Source organism: Herpailurus yagouaroundi, unplaced genomic scaffold (genome assembly GCF_014898765.1).
Source record: "Herpailurus yagouaroundi ecotype Mexico unplaced genomic scaffold, PumYag 162, whole genome shotgun sequence".
In the NCBI taxonomy this organism is placed as follows: Eukaryota; Metazoa; Chordata; class Mammalia; order Carnivora; family Felidae; genus Herpailurus; species Herpailurus yagouaroundi.
Genome location: NW_024412403.1, coordinates 73,784,650 through 73,808,428, shown reverse-complemented (window position 1 = coordinate 73,808,428; position 23,779 = coordinate 73,784,650). Strand labels below are relative to the sequence as shown.

Below are 23,779 nucleotides of genomic sequence, written 5' to 3'. Positions count from 1 at the left end.
ACTGTCCATCCCCGTTTCCCCACTCCACCCCCTGGCGATCATCATTACAATTTCTGTCTTTATGAATTTGGCTACTCTAAGTACCTCATATAAGTGGATTTTACAGTATTTGTCTTTTGGCGACTGGCTTATTTCACCTGGCATAATGTCCTCAAAGTTTGTCCGTATTGTAGCATATTACAGAATATCTTTCCTTTTTAAGCCTGAATAATATGCCATTGTATGTATATGTCACATTTCGTTTATCCATTCGTCTGCTGTTGAACACTTACTTGTGTTGCTTCCAAGTTTTAGCTATTGTGAACATGGGTGTACAGATGTCTCTTTGAGACCCTGCTTTCAATTCTTGTCCGTGTATACCAGAAGTAGAATTGCTAGACCATATGGTAGTTCTATTTATTTTTAAGTGTTTATTTACTTAAGAGGGAGAGAAAAAGAGAGAGAGCAGGGGAGGGGCAGAGAGAGAGAGGGAGACAGAGGATCTGAACTAGGCTCTGTGCTGAAAGCAGACAGGGCGCCTGGGTGGCGCAGTCGGTTAAGCGTCCGACTTCAGCCAGGTCATGATCTCGCGGTCCGTGAGTTCGAGCCCCGTGTCAGGCTCTGGGCTGATGGCTCGGAGCCTGGAGCCTGTTTCCGATTCTGTGTCTCCCTCTCTCTCTGCCCCTCCCCCGTTCATGCTCTGTCTCTCTCTGTCCCAAAAATAAATAAATGTTGAAAGCAGACAGCCTGGTGTGGGGCTCAACCTCAGGAACTGTGAGATCATGACCTGAGCCCCAGTTGGATGCTTAACTGACGGAGCTACCCAGGCGCCCCATATGGTAGTTCTATTGTTAAGTGAGGTAGTTCTATTTTAAATGAACTGCTTTCCACAGTGGCTACACTATTTTACATTCTCACCAATGGTGTCAACAGTTCCAATTTTTCCACAGCCTCACCGATATTTGTTTTCTGTGGCTGATGTTTTATAGCAGCCACCTTAATGCCTGTGAGGTGATATCTCATCGTAGTTTCGATTTGCATTTCCCTGATGATTGGTGACGTTGCGCATCTTTTCATGTGTTTATTGGCCACTCATTATCTTCTGTGGAGAAATGTCTGTTCAAGTCCTTCACCCGGTTTTAAACTGGGTCATTTATTTTTGGTATTGTTGTTGAATTTTAGGACTTATATATTCTAGATATTGAATCCTTATCATATAAATGATTTGCAAATATTGTCTCCTATTCTGTGAGTTGTTTTTTTACTCCATGGGTAGTGTCTCTTAATATACAAGATTAAAAAAATTTTATGCCAATTTTTTCTTCTGTTACCTGTGCCTTTGATGTCATATCCAAGAAATCATAGCCAAACCCAAAGTTAGGGTGGTTTTGTCTTGTTTTTCTCTAAGCCTTTTACTTTGTAACACTTTGGGGTGATACATTTAGATCTTTGGTCTATTTTGAATTAATTTTTGTATATGGTATTAGATAAGGATCCAACTTATTTCTTTTGCATGTGCATTTCCAGTTTTCCAGCACCATTTGTTGAAAATACCATCTTTTTTTTCATTGAATGGTCTTGGCACCCTTGCAAAAGCCATTTGACCGTACGCGTGAAGATTTATTTCTGGGCTCTTTCTTCTATTCTGTTGTTTCATATGTCTGTCTTTATGCCAGTACTAGACTGTTTTGACTAATGTAGCTTTGTAGTAAGTTTTGACATCAGTAAGTCTGTATCATCCAGGTTTGTTCTTCTTTTTCAAGATTGTTTTAGCTTTCTGGGGTCCCTTGAGACTTCATGTGAATTTTAAGTTGTGTTTTTCTGCAAAAAACATCACTAAGATTTTTACAGGTATTGGATTAAATCTGGAGATTGCTTTTGGTAGTATCTACAGTTTAACAATATTAAGTCTTCTGATCCATGAATGTGGGATGTGTTTCCATTTATTTATACCTTCTTTAGTTTCTTTCAGAAATGTTTCACAGTTTTTGTTGTCCAAATCTCTCACCTCCTTGGTTAAGTTAATTCCTAAATATGTTATTCTTTTTGATGCTATTGTAAATGGAATTGTTTCTGTGATTTCCTTTTCAGATCGTTCATTGTGTACAGAAATGCAACTGATTTTTGCGTGTTGACTTTGTATCCTGCTACTTTGCTAAATTCGTTTTTTAGGGGTGCCTGGGTGGCTTGGTCGGTTAAGCGTCCAACTTCAGCTCAGGTCACGATCTCGCGGTCCGTGAGTTCGAGCCCCGCGTCGGGCTCTGTGCTGACAGCTCAGAGCCTGGAGCCTGTTTCGGATTCTGTGTCTCCCTCTCTCTGACCCTCCCCCATTCATGCTCTGTCTTTCTCTGTCTCAAAAATAAATAAACGTTAAAAAAAAAATTCGTTTTTTAGTTCCAGTAAGTTCAGGGAATCTATAGGGTTTTCTATGTATAAGATCATGTTATCTGAAAGCAATTTTACTTCTTCCTTTCCAACTTGGATGCCTTTCATTTCTTTGACAGACTCCAGAGTTCCAAAATAGTTACTTCAGACAGATTCTGCCAGTACACTTATCTGGGGCAGGGGGGCGGGGAGAGACTCCTGGTGCTTCCTACTCTACCATCTTCCCAGAATCCTCCTTCAAGCTGAGTATTTCATACCAGTACTATGGGCCAAGATTTGTAGTTGGTTTTTTTTGTTTTTTTGTTTTTTTGTTTTTTTTTTAATTTTTTTTTTCAACGTTTATTTATTTTTGGGACAGAGAGAGACAGAGCATGAACGGGGGAGGGGCAGAGAGAGAGGGAGACACAGAATCGGAAACAGGCTCCAGGGTCTGAGCCATCAGCCCAGAGCCCGACGCGGGGCTCGAACTCACGGACCGCGAGATCGTGACCTGGCTGAAGTCGGACGCTTAACCGACTGCACAACCCAGGCGCCCCTGTAGTTGTTTTTTAATTGCTTTCCTAACACCTGGTTCATCTGTTGCTTAAAACAGCCCATACCTTTTCTATTCACTTCATTCTCACTTGTTCTTCATGGCTTTGTTCATTCATTCATTTATTCATCCATTTGCCAAATGCCAATGATGTGCCTGACGCCTTGATAGGTTCTCTAGAGGAATAAGACCCGGTCCCTGCATCTGAGGAGCTCACTGTCCAGTGGTAAGGGGACAGCCATGCACAGACACAGCTGGAAGAGTTAGAGCAAAGAGGGCTCTCAGGGTTGTGCAAAGAGTGTTTCATGAGATTGCATGGAAGGAAGGAATTGATTCTGGCATCACAGCAGAGGTGACATTTGTTCTGGGCTATGGAGAATGAATAATGCTGTCCCAGGTGGAGACTGAATGATGCTGTTCTGGATCGAAACTGAGGATCCTTTGAAATTCCTCAAGTGGAATTTGGGGGCATATGAAGGGAAGCATTGGGACATGAGGCTGCAAAAGTAATCAGGGACAGTTCTCCTGATTTGCAGAGTTGTACAACCTCATCACAATCCACTTTTAGAACATTTCCATCACTTAGACATTTCCCTCCTGTCCATTTTCACTTAATTCCCACACCTTTCTCTAGTCCTAGACAGCACTGATTTCTGTCTCTTTAGATTTGCCCTTTCTGGACTGCTCATGTATGGAATCATACAGTGCATGGGCTTTTATGCCAGGCTTCTTTCACTCAGCATAATGTTTTTGAGGTTCTCCTTGTTGTAGAATGTATCAGCAGTTTACTTCTTCTTATTGCTAGATAGTATTCTATTGTATGGATGTACCACATTTAAAAAAATTAATTCACTAGTTGGTGGATATTTGGGTGGTATGTTTGGATTTTTTGGCCATTGTGAATTATGCAGCTATAAACATTCATGTACATCTCTCTGTGTAGAAATGTTTTTACCAGATTCCTTTTAACAGAATTTAGAAACCAACAGCTGTGCTCTTTGTCTCTCTCAGTGCACAGAACTAGAAGATGTATAAATAATCACACACACATGTACATACACATGCACACACTGTATATATTTATAACTATCTCCTATCTACATTTCCTATAAATATCACACACACACACGCACGCACACATGCACACACACACATTCACGCACGTATAATTCATGAGGTTATACTGACCTTCTATTCCAGTTCAACACTACAGCATTCTTCTTTGCTTCCCTCATTCCATATTTCTTTTTTTTTAATTTTTAAAAATGTTTATTTATTTTTGAGAGAGAGAGAGACAGAGCACGAGCAGGGAAGGGGCAGAGAGAGAGGGAGACACAGAATCTGAAGCAGGCTCCAGGCTCTGGGCTGTCAGCACAGAGCCCAGCTCAGGGCTCAAACCCATGAACCGTGAGATCATGACCTGAACCAAAGTCGGATGCTTACCTGACTGAGCCACCCAGGTGCCCCCCATATTTCTGTCTTCCTTTTCCTGCAGTTTGAACCTTGATCCCCAACTATATCAATATATTTACTCATTTGGTTAATACTATAATTCACACTCAATTGCTTCAGAATACTACATTCATACCATTACAAACAAAAACCTACTAACTGTGTCAGCTCAGTTCCTCCAAGAAGCAGATGCCACCATAGGATAAGATGTGCAAGAGATTGATTTGGGAAGTGCCTGTAATGGCTAAAGGGGAATAGGGCAGGAAAAGGCAGGAAAATCCTTTAGATTGTGGTGCCATTCTGTGAAAAACAGTGGGAAGGAAGGAGGGTTAGGTAGGCAGAATTTCTGACTGCGGTCCAGTCCGAGAGTCTCATTTGGGACGATTAGGCGTCTCCAAGTAAAGTATACCAGGAATGGCCCAGTATTCCTGCCATGCTGGGCCACTGGCTGAGAGCAGCTCAGGCCAGCATGGCCGTGGCCATGGCATTCATGCTACAGTGGATCTGAAGATGAGGCAGCCAGAGACCTTCAGTCAACTGCTCCTGCAGCAGACTGTCCTGAAGGGAGGTCTACTGCAGTAGAGCTTAAGATTTCTTTGAAGTGTTTTTATGTACTAACTGTGTTTAGAAGTTATGTGGACCAGGAAAAAAAAAGTTTCTTGGACAGCATCCAAGAAAACAGTCATGAAGAAATGGTAAGAAATATAGCCAAAGATTTATCTATGAAGACCATAATCGAAGTACTATTTGTAATAATAAAAACTTGGGAATAACCTAAATTACCAACAACAGAGAAATCGGAAACTAAATGACAGTAGAGCCCTAATGGGAACTATTACGATGTTCATTATAAATGAGTGAATGAGGGGCTCCTGGGTGGCTCAGCCGGTTAAGCATCCGATTTGGGCTCAGGTCATGATCTCGTGGTTCATGGGTTCAAGCCCCATGCCAGGCTCTGTGCTGACAGCTCAGAGCCTGGAACCTGCTTCGGATTCTGTGTCTCCCTCTCTCTGCCCCTCCCCTGGTCATTCTCTCTCTCTCTCTCAAAGAAGGAATAAACATTAAAAAAAATAAATGAGGGGCGCCTGGGTGGCTCAGTGGGCTGGGCGTCTGACTTCGGCTCAGGTCACGATCTCACAGTTCGTGCGTTCGAGCCCCGCGTCGGGCTCTGTGCTGACAGCTCAGAGCCTGGAGCCTGTTTCCCATTCTGTGTCTCCCTCTCTCTCTGACCCTCCCCCGTTCATGCTCTGTCTCTCTCTGTCTCAAAAATAAATAAACGTTAAAAAAAAAATTAAAAATAAATGAATGTTACTTGGATTAATTTTTTATTTTCTTTGTCGTTATTTTATTTTAAATGCAGTTTGATTCATTTATTTGTATTTTGTTCCTTTCATTCTTGTTAATTTAATTTTGGAATATGTAAAACATTAAGGTTCTAACATCAAATTATATTAAAAATACATTCAAAGTAGTGTTAGTCTTCTACCTCCTATCTTTCCCACCCCATTCTTTCATTTTCCCCTTCCCACACAAATGTTTGTATCCTGCATGGACCTTTTTGAGCTTTTTTTTTAGAAAAAAAACTTTATAATATATTGGAAATCACTCCATGTGAGTTCATAGAGATCTTCCTAACTTTTTTTTTTTAACAACATTGTAGTACTCCATTGTGTGGTTGGACCATAGTTTACCCCACCAATCTCCTATATATGAACATTTAGAATATTTTTCAATATCTTGCAATTGTAAATAATGCCACAATGAATAACTTCGTGCATGTGTATTTTTGTATTTGTTGGGGGTTTATCTTAGGGTAAATTCTTAGGAATGAGATTACCCTTATGTCAAGAGTTAATAAAATATGTCATCATTTTTTAAAGATATCTCCACATTTGTCATCATAGGGGCTGTGTAACTTTACATTCCCACCAGTAATGTATGAGAAGGTCTGTTTCCACACAATTTCACCAACAGTGTACTTGAAGTTTCTTTTATTTATTTTGAGAGAGAGAGAGAGTGCAAGCAAGGGAGGGGCAGAGAGAGAGGGATCCCGAACAGGCTCCTCACTGTCGGTGCAGAGCCCGACACGGGGCTCAAATCAGATCATGACCCCAGCCGAAATCAAGAATTGGACTCTCAACCAACTGAGCCACCCAGGCACCCCATGTACTTTAAGCTGTTGGTGAGAAATATATCCCAGTACAGTTTTAATTTGCATTTCTTCTGTTGTGAGTTCTGCCCTGGTATTTAAAGGCATGTGTGACCCAGAAGTTGCCATTTAGCAACCTTCACGCTCACTATTGACCAGAACTTAGTCACATGACCTTACCTAGCTGCTAGGGAGTCTGGGAAATGTAGTCCATATTCTGAGATAGTATGTACCCTGCTTAAAGTTAGGGGTTCTACTGCTATAGAAGAAGGGAAGAATGGGTATTTAGAATAATTTGCTGCCTCTTCTCAGTAGATGAGATATTTTTCTTTATTTTGAAGGCAGTAAGAATCCAGAGAAGGAATTTTTTTATAGTAGGTTTAATATCTGTGAAAACAATACCTGTCCAATGTAAATGTTCAGTAAGATAAACACAAATAATACAGTAATTTGCATGGCCATTGTTTGAACATATTTCGAAATCAGAGAGAGTTTCCAGACTTCAAGCTGTATTACAAAGCTGTAATCGTCAAGACAGTATGGTGCTGGCACAAATCAGAGAGGGTTTATTTGTCTTTTTAATTTTTCCTTCTTTTGAATTATGAAAGTAATACATATTTATAATAGATTCAAACCAGACAGAAGTGGATGATATAAAAAAGGGAAGTGTTTTTACTGCAGTCTCTTGCCCCAGAATAACTAAAACGTATGTGTGCACATTATTTGTGACTTTTGCTATTAAAATCAAAGCCACAGTGAATTGTCTTACACATATCTTTGCATGCTTTTCATTAGTCATTCTTAGGAAAAATTTCTAGATATGAAAATATTGGGTAGAAAAAGGTGTACAGATTTTAGGTTTCATTCAAATCTGCCAAACTGCTGCCTCCAAAAGCCATACCAATGCCTACTCCCTGTGATAGTGCATGCAAAAACCTGTTTCAGGATGGATTTGGGGATGATGGGTGGGGCATCTTTGGAGCTGGGTTCTCTGCATAACGTGGACCTGCTTCAACAGGTCCTGGCAGGAGCTGTGATGCCACAGAATGTTTTGTGCCTTTGAAGTTCCTTCTCCATGTCTTAAACACCTGTGCCATTATGGTGGCTTACCCAGTGACCCAGGGGCTGCTCCCTGACTCCACATTGCAGGACAGAAGCTGCTGAGTGCTGAAGAGGAGCTTTTGAGAGAGAGTCATGACCTTGGATTCTAGTGCCGTGTCAGCCAGTAGCCCGGGACTAGGCACTTCCCCTCCCCGAGCCCCTTACTTGTAATAAGGGGGTTGGACTGGGTGCTCTTATTCCATACACCCCCACGGCAGTGATTCTGATATAGTGACTGGTGTTTTCTTCAAAATACCGGACAAGGTCATTGCCAGATTATGTCTGTTGGAGCTACTTCTTGACTATTTTGATGTCATGGTCTGTCTTTTCTGGTCAAAAGCTAGAGGAGACAGAAGTCACTAGAGGTTTGAATTAATTATGCACAGCAGAAAGCAGTCAGAGCCACCAGAGACCAGGGATGAAGTGCTATAGGAATTGAAAACAGGAGATCAGTCTTCCAGCCTGCTTCTGCGATGTTAAGCCACATGGTAGATTCTGACTACATCTGTGCCCAAACACTCCACATGCTCTTATCTCAGTCCCTGGGCCAACTCAAGGACTTGGCTCCAGAGATGTTTCTCCTCTCCTACATCATTAACTCCTCGCTCTCTACTGAATCATTTGGTTGCATGTGCATGCACACACATACACACACACACCCACTCTCTCTCTCTGACACAACCCCATATCCTGTGTCTGCTACTACCTTATTTCTCTGCATCCCCAGAGGGTTGTTTGTAATAGATATTTTCGCCTATTTACTTCCCATTTTATTTCCAACCCATCTAGATTAGACTTTGGGCCCCACCACTCTGTTTATTTGTTCTTTCACGCAACAAATATTTATTGAGTACCTACTATGAGCTAACAATGTTCTCCTTTTGAGATACAGCATATACCCATTCAGGGAGGGTAAGCTCCCTTGTGGAGCTTATGTGGAGGAGGGGAGATGCACAGGGAGATAGAGAAGACAAATATGTAAGTTGCTTTTCTGTGGGATATTGAAGCTGTGGAGAAAAATAAAACAGGAAAAGAAGATGGATGGTGAGTTTGGTAGAGTGGGTGTTGAGTTTAAAGAGGGAAGAAAGTCCTTACCGAGAAAGTGACATTGGAAGGAGGTAAGGGGTAAGGGAGCAAGGCTTGCAGGTTTGAGGGGGAAGAAGGGATGGCCAAGCCAAAGCCCAAGCAGGGTGTGTGCCTGTGTGTATTAGACAACAGCAGGAGGCCTCTGTGGCTGCAGTGAGGGAGGGAGGGGGAGTGGTGTGAGGTGAAAATGGAATTGGGGGTGGATCTTGTATCAGAGAAGGGACAGATTGCCTCTCTCTGGGAGTGGGAGAAGGCTTGATAGGCCAAGGTGGCATCTCATTGCCATCTGGAAGGACAAACAGGAGTTCCTGTGATGGAGTTTGCATACTTAGACACTGTCAGTAGTTTGAGGTAGGTGAAGCCCAGAACCCTCCTGGAGGGAGAGGAGACCAGCTGGGAAAAGAAGGCAGGGAACCAGGAAGGCCCCTGGATGCCTCTGAACAGCTTTTATCGAGGATGCCGGCAGCCCTCATTTTGCTGGATCCATTGGCCACTTCTCGGATCGTATCATACTCAACCCATCAGCAGCTTTGACCTAACAAACCACTCTTGTTTGTTACACATTGTTTCTTGCCTTTTGGACACCTGCTCTCTTGGTTTTTCTTCCATTTCCCTTGTGAGCTGCTCTTGCTACCCATCCTGTGATTATTACAATGCCCCAGGCTTGCTCCTCTTCAGTGTTTCTAATATGTGCATTAACTGCTCCCATTTAACATGCTGAGTGTCCTCACTCCTGCCTTGAGGTGCTAGAGCACCTACCGGGACATGCTGAGAGTCTGTAAAACCTTCCTGCCACGATTAGTCCATCACTTGCCTCAAGATGGTAATAAGTGGAGGTAGAAGAGGTGGAGAGGTTGGACAGAGTTGTTAATGTGCTGTGATGTTTTCCTTCTGGTCTCCAGTAAAATGAGGTGGACTTCAAGAAAAGTACTAGGAAAAACAGACTCTTAACCATGGAGAACAAACTGATGGTTACCAGGGTGGGGGGACAAGTGATGGGGATTCAGGAGTGCCCTTGTGATGACCAGCAGGTGATGTATGGAAGTGTTGAATCACTGTAATATACACCTGAAACTAGTAGAACATTGTATGTTAACTAATTGGAATTAAAATAAAAAAAAAAGCGGGGAGCCTGGGTGGCTCAGTCAGTTGAGTGTCCAACTTTGGCTCAGGTATGATCTCATAGTTTGTGAGTTCAAGACCCACACTGGGCACAGAGCCCGCTTTGGATCCTCTGTCCCCCCTCTCTGTGCTCCTCCCTGCTCACAGCCTCTCAAAAATAAACATTAAAGAAACAAAAACAAAAACAAACTTAAAAGCTACCTGGAGAGCTTACCATTTATGCTCTGGAGTCTGAGGCCACAGAATGGTATCTTATTATTTACCAACCAAAGTCTAGAACCCCAATAATGAAGCCAGAGTGGCTCATCTGGAGGCAGAGCAAAGAAAGCTGTACCAGGAAAGGGCCGTCCTTCGGCCCGGAAGGACACGCTTGCCTGGACCTGATGTGGACAAGGGGGAGGGCACCCCCGAGTCATCATAAGGGTGCCCATCCAGTGAGACTCCTAGGAGCACCCATGTGGCCCCAGCCAAAGGGCTGCCTCACTGAAGCCGAGGCTGAGGGAGAAGAGGCACAGGAGATGTCCAGGGGAGGGATCCCTGCAGAACCCACAAAAGCACCCCAAGAAGGGAGGGCCAGCTCTTGTGCACCTGCTGTCCCAGGGCATGGACAGCAAGACAGCAGGAGTACCAGGCTCTGAAGACTACAGTCTTGCCCCCTAATTTGCCAGCCCCTGGATCCCACCCCAGAAAGGGTCAGAGATTAAGACACAGGTGAGGAGGAGCTAGAAAACAGGGAGAAAGACAATCTTCACCCCTATCTGCATCCTGTGGGTTTTCTGCACTCCCTCAGGCCTGGGTCAGGGCAGGTTTTAAATTGGATACAAGTTTGAGGGTTTGGGTCTTCAAACCAGGCTGGGCACCCTAAGTCAAACAAAGAGGCTCTACTATCTGAGGGTGTGTGGAATCGCTACAAGAATTGCCTGAGATTTCATCCAGGGGTAGAAAGAGAGCTGACAGATGAAATTTAAAGGGATAGTGAAAGGGGCACCTGGGTGGCTCAGTCGGTTAAGTGTCTGACTGTGGCTCAGGTCATGATCCCACGGTTGGTGAGTTCAAGCCTTGCGTTGGGCTCTATGCTGACAGTTCAGAGCCGGGAGCCTGCTTCAGATTCTGTGTCTCTGTCTCTGCTCCTGCCCTGCTCGTGCTCTGTCTCTCTCGGTCTCTCAAAAATAAATACACGTTAAAAAAATAATAAAGGGATAGTGAAAGAAGTGGGTTTATTAGTAAACCAGTTACATAGGCACCAGCACAGCAGGACTGAAAGCTTGTCCCTGAGCAGCAGGACAGATGAAGACGAAGACACAAAAACCCTGGAGCCAGGGAGGCAGTGCAGCCCAGGCAGTATGGCCTTGGACTAAGGACAGGTGGATCTGGAAGGGGACCAGCTGCCCTGGTCTGCAGCCCTTGGGCTGAAACAGCTCCAAACAGCTGGAGGTAAGCTGACGGTCGTGGTGTCCCTGCTGACGTGGCTGTCAGGAGCAGGATGTGAAGGCTGCTCAGAGTGATGAGAACTCTTGGGGACATCTGTCAGGTGAAGGTAGGAGGTGGGTTTCTCTCCTGGGGTCCTGAATGCTGAGCCCAAAGCTGTGAGCAGTGAGGTTAACCCCCAGTTTCTCTGGGGGAAGGCTCTTAGCTGCTGTGTTACCAAACTAAGTTCATGTGGGCCCCCTGACACGGATGAGGAGTCTCCCCTGGGGATTTCAGGGACATTGGCTCAATGCTGGCTAGAGGCTCAAGGAGAGGTCTGGTGTGGGGTCTGAGAGTTGCTGAAAGGTGGTAGCAGGGTTAACAAAGCCCAGGAAGAAGACAGGACTCATGGGTGCCTCTCCCGGCGGAACTGGCGTCAGCACCCCTTGGACACTCAGACCACTTGGGCTCTGCTCTGAGGGGCATTCGAGGAAGCATGACATGAAGACTGCATGAACACAAGATATGTGTTTTTGTGGTGCCTGCGTGCTGTCTGGGGAAGAGAGAGGTGTCTGTGGGCACCAGCCCCTCCCACCTCCAGGCCTGAAGATGGTGTTGTTCCAGGGGGTTCTTTGCTGGTGGAGCCGTCTGTGGGAACGGCAGCAGAAGCTCTACCTGTAGATGGAACACCTGTCGTGTTGTCTAGGAAGGGCTACGCATGTTGCTTCTTTCAGGGGAGGCTCCCTGTAGAGGGTGACTGTTTCGGGGTGTAGGAGATCTTAGTGGGGAGTGGGGGGGGGATCAGCCTGGCTTTCTGTCTCCTGCCTGGGTTTTCTCTGCACCACGTTCCGCCCCATGACCTCCACCCTCACTGTCTGAGCTCCTGGGCAGGCTACACCATCCGTGGACTGTGAAAGTCACTTCTTGTTTGGGGCTGAGTTTCTTCCTGGCCCTGCTTCTGTTTTGTGGGCTGCGTAGGACAAGTCTGCTCCCTCACTGTCCTGTTCTCCCCAAGTCTCTCTCCAGAGTGATTATCTCCAGCACCTTTGGCCTCATTTGACATAGTCCCTTCGCCATTCTCTCCTTTGTCCCTCTGACATGCATGTGCAGAGTGTCCAGCCTTGGGGTTAGGGTCCTCGTGGTTCAGACCACTTAATGAGGCTCAGCCTAATTTGTAGAGAAGTTTTCACCGCTGACATATGCTGACATCCTTGTGCTTCCTACTCTTGCCCTTGCTGAGGATGTTTGCTTCAGTACTGCTTGTAGCTGAGGCAAGCCCTTGGCTGGGAGTAAGGATAGCTCCCTCACGTCAGCATCTGGCAGCTATGTAGTCCTCTTCTAAGATGTGTTACCGTTTCATGCACCACTAAGAAAGTCACTGTCAATCAAATTGTAACGGACAGTGTTTGACTTTCACATCCATTGTAGCTGATCCCTATGGTGGAAAAAATGTGGATTATAGAATAGATGAAATATGGTAATACAACCGGCCTCATGATGTGAGGGCTAATGAGAAATGCACGGCAAGTGCTTAGCACAGTGGGAAGCACGGTAAACACTCAGTAAATGATGCCTGCTTTTATCCACACCCTCCAGCAGCTCACCACTGCCCCCAAGAAGACCGCCGCCCACCTCCCCAGCCGCATGTGCAACCGTTTCCTTATGCCTCTGCTCTGCCTGAAAAGGACTTTCCTATGCCTGAGATGTCCCATCCCCAGGGCCCCTCTGGCTCATGGCCTCAGCTGTCACTGCTCTTGAAAGGCCTTCCCTGTCTGTCCCACCTTCTGTGCAGTCTCTCACCTCTTGCAAGGTTTCAATGTAGCAAATACTGCCTGTGTTGTTTGCTGACGCATCTGCTCCCTTCCTTACAAGGTGCCTCTTTGACAACAGGGGCTGAGTTATTTATTTTTGTATCTCCAGTTCTTAGCACAGGGCTAAGAACGTGATGGAGGCCCAAGAAATGTTTGCTTTCTCGTGTTTAAGAACACCTGGATTTGCATAGCGCTTTATAGTTTAGCAGGTTTTAAATAAAGATGATTTCCTCATTCTGTTAACCTGAGCAGATCAGGACAGGTGGCAATGTCCTTATTTCTAAGCTGGAAAAACTGGGCACCTGGTAAAGGATGCACCAGAGTACCTGAGCCTGAGTAGTGACTGAGCTGGAATTAGAGCCTGCTTTGGCCTCTGACCATCTTGGTGGTGACAGGCCTTTGTCTTAGAACAGAGGTGACAAACTGGCAGCCCACTGGTCACATATGGCCTGTGGATGTGCTTTCGCCTATGTTGTTTTGGTTTTTTTTTAATGTAAGTTGCCGACACTTAAAAAATTAGGAAATCCTGGGCACCTGGGTGGCTCAGTCGGTTAAGCATCTGACTCTTGGTGTCAGCTTAGGTCATGATCTCATGGTTCGTGGGATCGTGGGATTGAGCCCCATGTCAGGCTGTGCACTGACAGTGAGGAGCCTGCTTGGGTTCTCTCTCATCCCTCTCTCTCTGCCCCTCCCTCATGTGCACACATACCCTCTCTCGCACACTCTCTCTCTCAAAATAAACTTTAAAAATTAGGAAATCCTAATCTGAGCATCTGGCAACTCTATGTTACATACATACCCACATGGGCAGCAGCTGGCAGGGGTTGAGAGGAAGGCACATGCTTCATTCCCAAGTCCCCACCCTCCCCATTATCTGATACCCACATGCCTGGCCGGGGCAGGTACTGAGTCTGCAACCTTTGCTTAGAGAAAGACTCCTGCCAGTGAGTCTTTCTCCTGGGGGCTTGAGCTAGGGCATTTGGTGTGGCCTGATTTGTCATCAGTACTAGGGTTGAATAGAACCGCCTGCTGGTTGAACAGCCCCAGTGGGTCTCCAGAGACCGTTTCCTGCAGTTGTTAGTAAGCCCAGGCTTTGGCAGGGCCTTGGCCCTGGTCCTCATCCTGCAGGCAGGGTAGGAAGGAAGTTGTTGAAGCAGCTCCTCTCTCCTCCTCAGGACAAAGGAAATGATGGGGTCAAGGAGCTGGACAGCTTGAAGAGCGATCGACTAAGAACTGTTCAGCTCAATGTCTGCAAAAGTGAGGAAGTGGACAAAGTGGTGGAGATTGTCTGCTCGAGCCTGGAGGACCCTGAGAAAGGTAAGAGGCACCTTGGGGCAGCAGGGGTAGCGCACTAGCCATCCCGAGGGCACCTTTCCTAAAAACTATGCCCCATTTACTTGTGTCCTGCCAAAAGCCTACTTTCCCTGTTGTTTAAGCTCTTCCTCTTGCCCAGTGGGAGGCAGTGGGTTAAATTAAACACACACATGCAATAAGGCAATGCGAAATAAAGCCAGAGGTGGTTTAAAAATCTCTAGAAATGGGGCTCCTGGGTGGCTCAGTTGGTTAAGTGTCCGACTTCGCCTCAGGTCATGATCTCGTGGTTCGTGGGTTCGAGCCCTGTGTCGGGCTCTGTGCTGGCAGCTCGGAGCCTGGAGCCTGCTTCAGATTCTGTGTCTCCCTCTATCTCTGCTCTTCCCCTGCTTGCGTTCTGTCTCTCTCTCTCTCTTCCTCAAAGATAAATAGACGTTAAAAAAAAAATTTTTTTTTTTTTAATCTCTAGAAGAGATGAATGGATGAGTGCTGGTTCAGGTCCGTTCAGACAGTGCTCATTGGATGCCCACTCTGGGCCTGGTGCCAGACCAAGTGCTGGGGACACAGAGATGACCAAGGCACAGTTCCTGTCCCCAAGGACCTCACAGTTTATGGGGGGGCTAGCCCAGATGATTTCCAAATCCCCTCTCAGGGAGCAACACACAACAGAAGGACACAGCCCAGCCTTCAGAGGGGTGGGGAGCTGGTTGTTGAAAGCAGATTGTGATAGAGTTCAGGAGGGCATTCCAGGAGGAGGGGAGAGGGTGAACGATGGTGAGAAGCACACGGCATGTGCCAGGGGACGAGCCAGGGGACAAGTCTGGTGGAGGCGGGAGCAGGAAGTGGGGCTGAGGAGGGAGGTCGTCCAGGGCCTGGGGTCCAGACAAGGGAGCATGGTCACTCTCTTGAGGCCTGTGGGAGCCACTGAAGGGGATTTTCTGAGGTGAATGACCTGGTCAGTCTGGGAACTGTGATGGCAGTGTGGAGGGTGGATTTAAAGGGAGTGCAGGAGTGCTGAACAAGGGCAGTGGGTGTTACGGATGAGGAGGGATCAGATTCGGGAAGGCACAGCTGTCTGGACTTGGTGACGGATGCATGTGGGGATGAGGGAGGGGCATGAGGCCTCTCCTGTCACCTGGTGCCCCCCACTGGAGGAGCAGGTTGAGGGATGGGGAGTGCCCATGGGACACCCTGGGGGAATGTCCGGGTGGAGACCAGATGTCCAGGCCGGGAGGTGAGGCTGGGGTGGGAGGGGGGTGGCGCGGATACAGAGGGACTCCTGGGAACATAAGCAGTCAGGGGACGAGAGGGGGAGAGGCAGCTGGCAGAGAAGGTGGGTACTGGGCACTGGAAGCTGAAGGAACAAAAAGTTTGAGGGCCAGTAGCTAATAAGGTCACATGGTACAGAAAGTTTCTGTAACATAAGGACTTAGCTGTCCTCCCAGTTCGGCTCATGGAGGACCTAAGTGGGAGGAGACACCATTCATGAAGTACACAGCCGTGATGGTGCTGCATTCTGGGATACTTGCTTCATCTAAGACATTTACCTTTTTTTTTTATGTTTATTTATTTTTGAGAGAGAGAGAGAGAGAGAGAGAGAGAGAGAGAGAGAGACAGAGCATGAGTGGGGGAGGAGCAGAGAGAGAGGGAGGTACAGAATCGGAAGCAGGCTCCAGGCTCTGAGCTGTCAGCACAGAGCCTGATGTGGGGCTCGAACTCACGAACTATGAGATCATGACCTGAGACGAAGCCGGACGTTCAGCTGACTGAGCCACCCAGGCGCCCCTAAGACATTTACCTTTGAGTTTCCTGGTAGACCATGCAGAAAGAGAACCTCATTCAGTTCTCTGCTTTTCCACAGAATGGGGTGGGGGCAGCTCTCCTGAATGGTGACTTCAAGCACTAGTAGGGAGGAGGGGAGGGCACCAGGGCCTGTGCTGGGCCCCGTTGAGCATTTATCAGGCAGGTGGAGATGCTGAGGCCAGAAGCTGCCTCAGAAACTCCTGTGCTGTGTGGCTATCGGAGAAGCTGTTGCTTGGCCTGCCAGCCTGTCGCTGATGTGTCACCTTGTCAGCTCAGTGCTGCCCCCACCCCAAGGCAGGCCATGGCCAGGTCTCTCTGCTTTCTGAGGAGAGGCCTGTGAGTTCCTTCACTCACTGAACATCTGTTTAATAATTAGCAGGCAAAGCCAGGGCTCCTGTCCCATTGAGAAAAGGCAGGATATGGGTCCCACTGGGATGATTATCAGCTTGAGAGGAACAGCCTGCCTCACCCCTCCCCAGTGGTAAATCCTCCTCATGCCCACCTTCCCCGACTGCCAGGATGTTGCCTTCATAAGCGATTAGGCAGGAAAACAGCTGCATTCAGCACCATAAAGCCACTTCATTGCAGCCTGAGGGTTTGTGGTGATTTAAAATGCCCACAGAAAGAAATCATCACTGTAGACCTGAGCACAGAGTGGGGCTGCACCAGAGCTGGGGGCTGCCCAGGATCCTGATCTTTGTCCCCTGCCACCAGGGCAGGACAGTTTCGGTTCCCTGTATTAGTCTGGCCGTTTAGCTTAACAGGCAAGGCAGGGTAGACCCGGAGCCACATTGAGCTCAAAGCCTAGTACCGCCTCGATGCGTAAACTTTTCCTTACTGCATTTTCCCTCATGACGCATTTCAGTGAGGGCTGATAAACCACACCATGACCTTACTTAACCAATACTGCATTTTCTGGAAAAAGATTTGAAGATTTTTCGGTCTGAAAAAGGTAATAAATCTGTCAGACATGTGGTTGTCCAGGTCTCTCTCTCTCTCTCCCTACTAACCCTAACCCTAACCCTCTCTTCCTTCCCTGTGGCCCCCACCCCTACCCCAAGGGCCATTTTTTTCCTGGTAAAGACGCTGCAATTCTCCCCTTCTCTGGCAATGCTGTCCTTGAGCTCCAGGTGGCGCCCTCTGGGGCTTTCAGATCAGCCTGCGGTTCCTAAGTGGGTGGCTGCTTCCAACTCACCACCCAGACAGGATCCTAACCGGGACAAGTGGAGCGTACATTTTGATGAGGAGTTTGGTGCCCTTCACGTTGGCTCCGTGGAACAGTATCTGTCAAAGCCACGGGAGCCAGGCTCAGGGGGGTGAGATGAAGGGGATTGTGTGATCAGGGCAGGTGAGCCATCTGCCAGCAGAACTCTTGAGTGACTGCATAGACACCTGGAGCCTGTAACCAGCACTGCCCACCTGCACCCCAGGGAAAGGCTAAGTCAGTGAGCCAACCGGCAGGCCCGATCTTGCAACCATCACTTAACCTCACAGTGCATAGATACTTATTGAGTACCTGCTGTATGCTTGGTAGTGTGCTGAGCACCAGTAAGGGTTTGACCTGGCAGGAGGAGTTTGTGGTGCAACACCAGCCAAGCGTAAGTTGGTGGCTTCACGGCAGGACCTATTTGGAACAGTTACAGCACCGGGGACATTATGCCGCAGATAGAGAAGACCCTGTCCTCCATCTGGGACTCCCTCAGTCTGGGAGTGAGAAGACTGGAGTTATCGTGGGCTTCATCTATTACTGGAAGTGTGACCTTAGGCTTGTATGTTCCTCTGAGTGGGCCTCAGCTTGCCCATCTGTGAAGTGGGAGAAGTGCCTGTGAGTGATCCAGTGCTCACACCTAGATCTGACTGCCGCAGCACCATGGGCAGAAAGTCAGCAAAAGCTGCTCTCATCTCCGGCTGAGGGACGGGGCACTGAGCAGAGCCAGGGAGCAGCAGGGCGGGGTGGAGCATGAGGCAGGAGCGTAGGTGGCTCAGGCTTCCAGAGGGTAGAACAAGAAGCCTGGCAAAGGAGGCCTCACATACCCCCTCTGGAAGGGAATTATGAGAGGGGGAAGTGACTGATAGAGGACAGTCTGGCTGACCAGCCTATCCGGATGGAGGTGGAGGACAGAGGCTGTGACAAGGAGACCTGGGAGAGGCCACCAGGACCCAGAGTAATGCTGTGGAAAGAGGAAAGAAGACACTGATTCTGTGACAGCAGAGGAAGCCAACAGCAGCGCAGAGTTGAGCATGAGGGCTGTGTTTTCTATCCTGTCTACCTGTTAGCTGGGTGACATTGAGCAGGGCACTTAACCTCCCTGAGCCTCAGTTGCCTCATCCAGACCTGGGACAACTTAGTATCTGAATGAATGCATGCAAAGTGCTTATTCAGGGGCTGGCAGCTGTCCTTTTGATCTTGATCAATAGTATCAACTGATCAGTAATATCAACTGATACTCTTGATCAGTACTCATAGATGGGGGGAGAAGCGAGGAACCAGATGAAAGTGAGGCTGTTAGCAAAGAGGAGGTGCGGGCTGGAGCAGCTGGAGAGTGATGTGTTGCTGTGGGTCGGGGGTGCTGGGGCCCTGGGGAGCATTGAGGTGAAAATGCCCATCAGGAGGAGGAGACCGGGGTTAGGAGAGAGCCATGAGTGCAAGGGGTACATGGGAACCCTTGATGCAGAGGCGGTGATGTGACGGGGCTGTCGCAGGAAAACAGCAGGAATGTTCACTGTGAGTGGGTTTGGAATGTTGGCTGAGGACTCCAGAGAGCTCCTAGGTCCGCAAACTGTTACTGCTTATCAAGTCAGCAGAGCTGTAATCCAGGAGCAATGTGCTTCCACAGGTCAAGTTCAATTACACTTTTTTGGATATCAGTGTCAGATGTAATTAGTTTTTAGTTGGGGAAAAAAAAAATCCCTGTATACATTTTAAGAGTGATACTGTCCTGTGTGAATCAAACACAAAGCAGCTGGAAATTTCCATGAACATAAAGAAGACGAGGCTGCCTGAGCACCAAGTGTAATTTGAGAGAAGGTGGTGTAGGACAGGACATTGGTGGACACCTGTATTTAGGGGGCAGGTAGAAGAAGGGTGTCAGGGAGGATGGAGGAGTGTTTGGGTATCATTAAAGCCAAGGGAGGAGTGAATGTCAGGCACCATGAGTCGTGCTCATACTGTGGGAGGTTGAGGGGAGTGAAGATGGGAGGGAGGGATGAGGGGGGACGGTGACATCCTCAGCAGGTAGCACCGCAGACACCACGGAGCAGCAGCAGGGCTGGGGCACAGGGGAGCAGAGAAATGGGCCGTGGAGGGAAGGAGAGCAGACAGCTGTGTGAGGAGGTAGCATGGTTAAGAGAAGTTTCTTTAGAGTGTTGAGACATGGTATTTGTAGACATGCACTCATCTGACAAACATTTATTGAGCATCTAATGGGTATAAGGCTGAAGGGAGGGGGTCAGGGGCAAGGGAAGGGTTGAGGTTGCATAAAAAAGGGACAAGGAGTGATGGCTTATGGTTTGGAAGGTGGAGGGTGAAGTGTCAGCCTTGTCAGGTGGCGGGAGGCCTCCTGCCCTTCCTGGGAAGAAGAGAGGGGTGAAGACTTCCTGGGGAGGTCTGCAGGATGGGGGTTGTAGTGGCTGCGTCACTGCGAGGTCACTGGTGAGACCTGAGAGCCTGAGGCATCAGCTCAGCCACTGTGGGGAGTGGGAGTGAGAGCTTCATGAGCACTTTGTTAACCAGCAATTTCCTCTCTTAATAAATGTCCTTAATTCTCTGTAATTGAAGGAGAAGGCACCAGAGGTCAGCTGAAGCTTTAATTTGGGTAACACGGAAGAAAAGCAGCGAGAGACCAATCACTCTGTCATTTACACAAACTCATTTCCATGATTAACTTGGAAAGTGAAGCAGGGCCAGGGTTCCCACAGGCAGCAGGAGGACAGGCCCTGGAGGACAGCTCTGCCCTGAGGCTCCAGCCCATCCAGCCCTGGCCCCCCAAAAACAGAACTCAGAGGGCCCTGCAAATCAAGGCCGCCTCCTCGGTGCCACTTTCCCCAGTTCAGCTCTGCCTCTGACTTCTGGGGCACCCTGAAGCCAGTCCCTTCTCCTCGGGGCCTCTGCTTCCCTGGCTGTAAAAGTAGTCGTCAGAGCTCCAAGGATCCTTCCAGCACCAGTGTTCACTGAGTCTACAGAAACCAGCTCTCCCCTAGCTGGTCTTGCCGGAAACAGGCAACCCAAGTATACTCAGAGTGTACATTTGCCCCGATTCCGTACTCCACCTGGGACCACACAAGGCTGAGGGGGGTTCTCTACCCGCAAAGGCCAGGTGTATGTATACACTGGGGCTTACCAGTGGTAACCAGCAAATAGTGCGTGGTTCACAGAGGGGAGATCAGACAATGCAGTAATCATCAGAAGGGTCTCAGGGTGGAGTAGGACTGGGGCTCGGCCTGAGGTCAAGCCTTAGCTGAGCCTCTCACTGCTATGTGACCTTGGAGGCCGGGTCCCTCCCTTGACCTCCAGAGAAGGCTTGACCTGGAAGACTCCTGTGGTTCTCCTGGCTTCTGGCAGGAGGGTGAATTCAGGTGAAGTTGCAGAGGCAGGGAAGAATACTCAGTGCGGTGTGCAGGGTGCGAGGATGTGACTGCATGATGCAGAGTGGAAACGAGTTAGCCGATGTGGCACTCAGGACTGAGGGCACCTGGCAGGGCTGGGTCATGGTGGGGCCCAGAGAGTCAATGCAGGTAGAAGCAAGATGATGATTGGACCTTTTAGACTTAAGGGAGCGTCACAGCCAGCACTTTCATCCTCTTGGTCTCCTGTTATTCTTGGTGACTCTAGAAAGTGTCCCAAGAGCCTTGGATAGGAAGTGGCAAGTTTGGGGGGAAAGGGACAAGAGCAGGGAGGGGGATGGGCTGCAGGCTGATGGGTGAGGTCTGAGGCCAAGGCTAGGTGGTGACTGCAGTTCTGTCCCATCCTGTCCAGGCATGTGGGGCCTGGTCAACAACGCGGGCATCTCGACTTTCGGAGAGGTGGAGTTCACCAGCATGGAGACCTACAAGGAGGTGGCAGAAGTGAACCTCTGGGGCACGGTGCGGATGACAAAATCCTTTCTGCCCCTCATCCGAAGAGCCAAAGGTGAATTGGAAAGGGATCTTCCTCTTGCCCCACCTTTTCTTCTTTGCTTAGTATGGAACCTGGTCTCAGCAGATCCAGCATCCGTTCCCCGGTGAGGCTGAGCACCTGACTCTCAGGGGCTGTGCAGGTCTTGTGGATGGTGGTAAGTGGAGGTGCCATGGCCAGGCAGATGGAAAGGGATGTGTGATTCTCAGGAAGAAGGGCCGCTAAGAGGTCAGCAGTCTCAAAGGCTGAAAAATTAACAGCAATAATCCCACTCTCGGGACCTAATCTAGAGAAATAACCACCCTTGTGCACAGAGCTGTGTGTGCACAGCAACTATCAACAGAGGTGTGGTTAAGTAAATTTTGGTATATCTGTTCTGTGAGTTACTGTGCCACAGTTAAAAAATAAGATGATTGTGGTTGTAAGTAAAATACAGTAATAGTAACAGTCAGGATTAGAAATCTGGAACCAGACAAAACACTCAAACCGTGTCAGTTGGTTAGGAAGTGACTGATTCGGATTTTCTCCCTAGATAGCAAACAATAATGGAAAAAAGGGCACAATCCATACAGTCTATCCCAAAGTTTCGGCAGTGATAGGATGAACCCAGAGAGCAGCTGTAGGATTTTAGAAGAAAACTCCAACCCTCCAGTGACTCCCAGCTTAGAAGTTTCTGAAAGTTGCCCTCCCCACAGTGTCCAGGATGAGGCTGTGCCTTAAGTTGCTGAGTGCACACCCAGGGCAAGCAGGTCCCAGGTCTGCTTGGGCTTACTTGGATCAGCTCCACCTGTGTCCCACTACCCAAGGCTGGGTCTGTGGGAAAGCCTCTTGAGGTCGCCATTCTCTTCCGGTGCCGGAGACCCTGTCCACATGGCCTAGCCCTGAAATCAGGTGCAGAACCCTGGCCCTGCCTGCTTGCAGCTGGAGCCCTGGCAGGTGATAGAAATTTGCCCATTCTGTGTGCCTTCCTCGTATGCAGCCTGCTCTTTGCTCTTCCCGTGTCCTTCCCGGCACAGTCAGCTGCCTGGGAAATATCAGGGACGTTCATCCTGACACGTGGGCCTGAGCTGACTATAAACGAGAAGGCCCCTTGACCCTGGGTGGTTCAGAAGTCTGGGCCCCAGCCTGACCGGCAGCAAAACAGGTGTCAGGGACAGGAAGCCAGTTGCAGCCAGACCTCTGGAAACATGCCGGGCCCCCGGCCCTCTGCCCCACCAGGCAGTGCCTCCTGAGCAGGTGTTTGCCGTCTCCCTCTGTAGGTCGCATTGTCAACATCAGCAGCATGCTGGGCCGCATGGCCAACCCAGCCCGCTCCCCATATTGCATCACCAAGTTTGGGGTGGAGGCTTTCTCTGACTGCCTGCGCTACGAGATGTACCCGCTGGGCGTGAAGGTCAGTGTGGTGGAGCCTGGCAACTTCATTGCTGCCACCAGCCTCTATAGCCCTGAGCGGATCCAGGCCATTGCCAATAAGATGTGGGAAGAACTGCCTGAGGTGGTGCGCAAGGACTATGGCAGGAAGTACTTTGATGAGAAGATCGCCAAGATGGAGACCTACTGTAACAGTGGCTCCACAGACACATCCCCTGTCATCAAGGCCGTCACCCACGCTCTGACCTCTGCCACGCCCTACACTCGCTACCACCCCATGGACTACTACTGGTGGCTTCGAATGCAGATCATGACCCACTTGCCCGGAGCGGTCTCCGACAGGATCTACATACACTGAAGAGTTTCCCACTGGCCTCTGTTGGGGAGCCCTGGTGGGAGAGAAGGAGGGAGGGAGGGGAGGGAGGGAGGATCTTGACTACCTACTTGTGCATTATCCACACACAGTCTCAGGAGGACCTACCACCCGTTTTAGCATTAGCCAGAGGGGACAGCCCAGACCTACTTGTATGCACAACGAGTGGTCTGGGCCTTCGCAGTCATGGTATGGAGTGGTGTGCAGGGCCCCCAAACCTCAGGGCAAACACGGTACATCCAACTCTCTGGAGCTGATTTCATACAAAGCGTTTGGGAAGACATGTTTATATTAAAAACAGATTTATTATCAATTCTTCACATTTTAAAGCCAAAACATCAGTTCAAAAATGTATCTCATTTGATTCTTAAACCAGCCTGATGGGTAGAAAGGACAGATATTCTTTCCTTTGGTACATGAATTTGCGGCCCAAAGAGGATACACGAGCAACCCGTTTATTGCCTGTAAATGGTCCGGGTTGTGTGCTCCTGCCACTGCTGTAGAAGTGCCTCATGTTTTGTGTTCCAGGGCTGCTCTGAATCCAGCTACCTGAGAATCCTGTGATGAGCTCTGTATCCTCACCTGAGCACCCTTTTGCATGTCCATGGTGCCTCTGTGTGTGACCCAGAGCCAGCAATTCGAAGGGGTGGGGACATTCTGGAAATTTCCATTTGTGATTTCTCCAACCTCTCTTAGGACTTGTGTGGAGGTGCTTGTTGGCTAAGAGGTTGGTTTGTTTCTGGTTTGAGTCTGCTTAGTTTTGCCTGGGGTGCGACCATGGTGA

At 48.4% G+C, this 23,779-nt stretch overlaps 1 protein-coding gene across 6 annotated transcripts in view; it reads left to right on the top strand.

Moving 5' to 3' along the window:
- The window catches only part of BDH1 (3-hydroxybutyrate dehydrogenase 1), a 63,758-nt gene extending 40,733 nt beyond the window's left edge, over positions 1-23,025 (top strand). For all 6 annotated transcript variants that reach the window (XM_040484916.1, XM_040484918.1, XM_040484919.1 and 3 more), the window contains 3 exons: positions 14,200-14,341; positions 21,114-21,266; positions 22,511-23,025. In XM_040484916.1, coding sequence (XP_040340850.1) covers positions 14,200-14,341; positions 21,114-21,266; positions 22,511-22,980 — 765 coding nt within the window. In that variant the 3' untranslated portion in view covers positions 22,981-23,025. The remainder of the gene's footprint in view (positions 1-14,199; positions 14,342-21,113; positions 21,267-22,510) is intronic.
- Positions 23,026-23,779: the final 754 nt, after the last annotated feature.